This window comes from Musca domestica, unplaced genomic scaffold (genome assembly GCF_030504385.1).
Source record: "Musca domestica strain aabys unplaced genomic scaffold, Musca_domestica.polishedcontigs.V.1.1 60, whole genome shotgun sequence".
Classification (NCBI taxonomy): domain Eukaryota; kingdom Metazoa; phylum Arthropoda; class Insecta; order Diptera; family Muscidae; genus Musca; species Musca domestica.
The window spans coordinates 2079716-2085396 of NW_026712364.1; the positions used below are offsets into that span (position 1 = coordinate 2079716).

The 5681-nt window shown below is 37.9% G+C and overlaps 1 protein-coding gene across 1 annotated transcript; it reads right to left on the reverse strand.

Moving 5' to 3' along the window:
• Positions 1-272: 272 nt before the first annotated feature.
• Positions 273-5375, reverse strand: LOC101888591 (F-box/LRR-repeat protein 4). The gene is made up of 11 exons (XM_005183796.4): positions 4198-5375; positions 3835-4139; positions 3643-3776; positions 3385-3578; positions 3075-3328; positions 2903-3012; positions 2684-2848; positions 995-1160; positions 739-930; positions 608-677; positions 273-540 (listed from the first exon to the last, which is right to left on the reverse strand). The coding sequence occupies exons 1-11, from the start codon at positions 4510-4512 to the stop codon at positions 472-474; spliced, it is 1974 nt and encodes a 657-aa protein (XP_005183853.1). The 5' UTR covers positions 4513-5375; the 3' UTR covers positions 273-471.
• Between the last annotated feature and the right edge of the window lie 306 nt (positions 5376-5681).

Genomic DNA, 5681 nt, shown 5'->3' on the forward strand with positions numbered 1-5681 from the left:
TTCATTGGCCGTTTGAAGGCCATAATTCGTGCCAAAGGTGACCAATTCGAACAAATCTAAACTTATTCTAAAATTTGATGCTATTTCCGACATTTTTTGCTTTCAGTTAATAAAATTGAAAAAAAAATTAAAAACTATGGGGTTTGACTCTGTGTTTCCGTTTTTTTTTAATCTCATCCTGTAGTTGAAGAACTGTTAGATTCCAATCTGCATTTATTTAGAATACTTAAATAATTAAATAAATCCCCCCTTTTCGTAATTAAAATAAAACATTTCGAGGTTTTGTTATATAATTTATTAACTATCTATACATTCATTCAACAGTTTTGTCTCTTTGCTTTGCTAGAAATAGTAACTAGAAATGTATGCAGTAAAAGGCTTCTTCATTTTCATTACCTGGTATTCATTTAAAAATTTGACTATAGAATCTGGTTCCGTTTTTGTTACAAACTATTATTCTAAATAGATATCTTATCGTATATCGTTAGGTACATGACAACATTTGATATTCACATTGAAGTTGTGAGACCACATGGCCACCTGGAAGTATAAAAATGCCATTTTAAAAAACAATGCAATTTGAATTTTTCCAAAAAGTAAAATATACCTCATAATCCATTATGTTATCGCAAAAACTTAAATCCATTAATTGTAGTTTTTTACATTTTTGTAAGATACTGTAAAAAAACATTTACATTTTAAAAAAATTAAACTTTTTCCGACTCACAACCCACTTACTCGTAATATCTTTCTTTGGATATACCCAAAACACCCATTAAATCCAGCTGTTCCAGGTTGGGACATAGATTAGCAATATCCTCTAGATCACGATCGGTTAGACCTCGTACAGCTGCCAGAAATAGTTTCTTTATTTTCGGGCAATTTATAAGAAATTCCTTTAGACTATCGCCTAAGGTAGCCTCACGTAAGCTGCGGAAAAGAGAATGGTATTACGACATTCTTTGAATAATTTCTTTTTTGTGTAAAAACTTACCACCAACCAAAATCAACTTCTTCGAGATCATGACACTTGGATAAAGCCAATAGACCGTGAGCCGACAGATAATGTGCCTTCCACATATCGAGCGAAATCAATTGTTTATTGTATTCGGAAATATGTACAGCGACATCGTCCATGTTTACAGCCACATTGCAAAATGCTGAAAGTATATGGAATATCAATTAAACTGTAGCCAAATTTTCAAGGTAAGCTAATAACACAGATTCGGAGCAGACGGTGTAAATTTGGATCTCTGTCGACAGCTAAGATGATACCAGATCAGTCTATTTAACACATGTCAAAAATTTTAAAGGGAAAAAATCTTATGGTAGGTCGACAGATTTTTCCCTAATCCGAACTCGTGAGCATTTCGAGCTGGTATGAATCAGCTGAGAGTGAACTTTGATGCCGATGCAAAAAATCCAAACTTCAGATCTAATGCTTCAAATTTGAAACTGTGTCAGGGCAGCATATTTAGTTTACATAGTCAAAAACAAGACGATGCTTGTGGTTAGTCGACAGATCTGTCCTTAAGGTAACCTTAGTTGTTGTTGTAGCAGTAGTACACGTGAGTGTTTGCATTCTGCTAATCTGGTTTAAGATCCAGCTTTAAAAATTCGGCTACTTTAATGGGCTATAGCCAGAGATCTTCTGGAGTGAGTTGGGTAGGTTTGGCTGTGCAATTAAAGAGGTGCGGTGTATTGTGCGGGCCTGTATCAGAAGCTGGGCAAACGTCACGTCAATTCGTACCCAATACCATCCTGAACGTAATAGCGCCAAAACTATCCTTGTTTGTCCAGACAGCTGGCGCTCTCCAGCTGCAATGGATGGGGGGGTGGTCTTAATTCATCCTGCAACTGCTGATAGCATCTGCGACTGCATCGGTATGAATGCCACTCAGACCTGCCTGATAGGCTTCTTGATCTAGCGGTTCTCTCTTATAGCGTTGGACTTCCCTCTCTAGATCGTGTATGTCCTTCCTGACACGCCTGGGTGGGAGAGTTGTATTTACCATATGATGGTTGGGATGACCCTCACGGTAACACCCAAGCAGGTACTGCAACGAAAGCATATGTTTATGCTGAGGCAAGGGAAGGACTTTCGCCTCCTCATGTAGATGGTCCACTGGTGTCATGAGGACGTACCCTGTCGTAGTTCTCAAGGCAGCATTCTGGCAGGTCTGGATGTGATTCCAATGCGTAGCACTAGTATTCGCAGATCACACTGGAGCTGCATAGCTGACTGCAGATCGACCTATCGCCTTATAAGAGGTCAACAAGGTTTCTTTGTCCGCATCCCAAAGTGCTGCCGGCTAGCGCCTTGAGGACCTTGTTCCTACTTTTCATCTTGTCGCAGATAGCTGTGGCTTGGGCGGCCAACTTGAACATGCTGTCAAATGTGGTAAAATGTGGCCGTTGATTTCATGGCGGATATTTTCATACTGCTCGCGTGGAATGGAAACCTTAGTAGAAGTCGGTGGCGAATGGAATGGGAATGTTTTTTTTTTGGGTCAAGAGTTAGTAACTTGGACACGTAAGCAGTCTAGAGAAATTCTTGGACAATTGACTAGGATTGCTTTCAAGCGATTTTTTTCTTTCACTGAATAACAAAGTTCCGACCTGATTTAAACACTGTCCCTATTCAGCACCCCTTATTTCAATTATACTTATACGTTATACTTACCTAAATTTAAATGTTTTAACTTTGGGTTACTCTCCAGCATTGTCAGCAGCAAATCTTGCTCTATAACAGTTTGGAAAAGGTCCAAACGATCGAGATTTTTCAAATTTGCCAAACAACTAAAATTCAACAATGGCGGACTCAGGGAACAGTTTCGCAAGGAGAGTTCTAAAAAGGAAAATGTTGTTATTATTGAAACAATTTTTGTTAAGACAAACAAACCTCTTAAATTATCACAGACAATTCCAATTGTTTCTATGCAACTGGAATTTAAAAATTTTGATGAATTCAAACGCAGATGGGTCAACGTATCACCGCGTTGTTGTATAAATCTAGAAAGCGAGGGAAAACATTAATAAAAAAAATTAAAAATTAACTAAATTATTCAAGTTACTTTTTAAACTCCGTTGGCGAAACGGTCTGTATGGTACAGCCACACCATGACATATCCAATTTCTTCAAGACGGTGGCTCTTTTGGCCAGGGTCGATATTAATTCCGTTGAGGCTAAATGCCAGTAGGGCTTTAAATTAATTTCACTATACAACAAAGGATGTGTGGAGACATCATAAAAGAAACGTGAGACAAGGCCAACACGAAACAACGAAATCAAATCCAAATAACTGAAGATTTTCAAAACAATATCAAACTGCATAAAAGGAACTATTATTATTTTTTCATTAAATTAAATTAATTTGTACTTACCGGCATATCTTTTAGATCCACTTTGGAAACTCTTGTGGAATCTTGACTCTTAGCTGGTGTTTTAATCTGAACCTCGTTAACGGCTGACATGAATTTATCCAAATCATGATCAAGAAAATGTTGCAGACGTGTTTGATAGTTATCCTTGCATATGGGACGAAATTTCATGTTTTGCAATTTACTTAATATGGAGCCTAAAAATATGCAACATAAAATCGAATTACCAAAGAAAAATTATTTAAATGATAAATAACACACCTTTCCGCTGTCTTTCATGAAAATCCAACAGGGTCTGGAGATTTCCCATATTAAACTTTCGACCACTCATTAGAACTGCATCAATTTCCGTATAATAATGAAGACGTTGATGATTGAATTCCAGTCTTATAGTTCTAAAGATATTGCAGATTGGTTAGCGATTGTAAAACTCCTATCTTCCTCATGACTTACTTAGTTGGAAGGTGTATTCTTTTCAGTGGCGGTGAGAAACGTCTTGCCCTATTCGCTGTACACGGCGGTCTTGTATAAAATCCGGTATCCTCCCACAAACATATCCAGGTCTTGGTTATTGTATACGACCAAATGCGTATAACTGCACCGGGATTAAAGGTCTCAAATATAGCAATTTCATCGGGTATAACATAGTCTTCAAAATAAAGGACTATAAAATCTTCGGATGGTACGGCGGGTAAACTTTGTGGATGAATTTCTTTGAGGCGTGAGGGGGCCTTATCCCACCAATCGCCATAGGTGCGCTAAAAAGGAAAAAAAACGTTAAACTTTTTAGCTTAAAACAACAACTTGGCAACCTACCATGGCAAATGTCTGGGGAAAATCTCCATATTCGGGATACTTGGATGGTCTACCTGTTATGTTCGGTGCAGTATATGAAATACTCAAATCTATGCCATACTGTGAACTAAAATCCAATACACTGTGGGCGTATTGTTCAAGACGATAGTCGGCATAGCAAAAACCTTCCACATCGACCAGAGCACCAGCCACCTCGGTGGTGTAATCATCCGAATCCGATGAGCTCCCCACCACGGAATGAGTTCTTATTTTTAATGGCACATGTACCGCAACCTCCGCTTCATCTTTGACATCGTCCTCCGTTGAGGAGGACATTTTCGTTGTTTTTGTACTGGTTGGTTTAGTATCGTCGTTGCTGTTGTCGCCACCACCACCGTAAGCCCTACACAATTGTTGCAAATATTTTGTCAGTGTCAATAGCTGTTGTGATGAGAACCCAAACCAGTAATGAACTCCTCCTGCACCTGCAACCCCCGTTCGACAAAGAATTCCCGTAGATGTGTCAGCCGCAGCCGTCGTTGCGGATCGTGTCCACAAATGCCAGTCGAACACAATTTTGAATGATTTTTCCAAACAAAACAACAACGATGACCACGGAATAAATGTTGGGACATAAGTAAAAGCACTATTACTTGTCCGATGGTTGTTGGCTGGCTAACTGCGGTTGGCAGGCGGGTGTGGATGAGTGGCTAATTTTGCGTTTGTTTATTGTTATTTTTGTTCTTAGAGCCCACCACCCCACAGTGATTTATGGGGCTTCACAGCAAAAACAAAATTAGTTTCTGCTACGGCAGAATTAAGACCTTTGGAGAAAAACAAAAACAACAGAACAATATTTGCGCGTCGTAAATTTGTGGCTCCTTGAATGGCTGTTGCCGGCGTGAAAGTGATTTGCCTTTTCGTTGTCTTCCAGTAAAGTCAAGGTCGCTGTGAAATGTTTTGATTGGTTTCGTTCACACAATCGCCCTTAAGAGGATACCAATAACGTCGGGGAATATGTGAATATATAGAATATCTTATACGGTATACTCTTGATTGCTGCGTGGAATTTTCTGGGTTTTATTGTTATTTTTTGCTTTCTGTCTCTTTGTACACTCCTCTAAGGTGAATAATTGAAAATATATATCCTTTTTTACACTATTAAATGAATTTATGAATTTTCTTTGTTTGCAGTGTAGCAGTAGTATAGGGACGAACAAAACAACATATGCTTCTTCTCCGTTGGTATTCACCCTGAATTGATATTACCGAAGCAAATCATGCTATCAATTGTTGTTCTTTATAATTTTCATAGGCTATTCAGTTTTTGATAAATAAAATAATATTTTGAAAGAAAAGGAACTAATTATTAAAGTAAATAATAATATTCGTATTTGGTTTTATTTACATTTCGTGCAGCTACACGAAATTTTATAATAAAATTAACCAAACTAATTGTTTATTTTTATGCTTTAGAATTGTGGCTGTGTTTAGTTGTCACAACT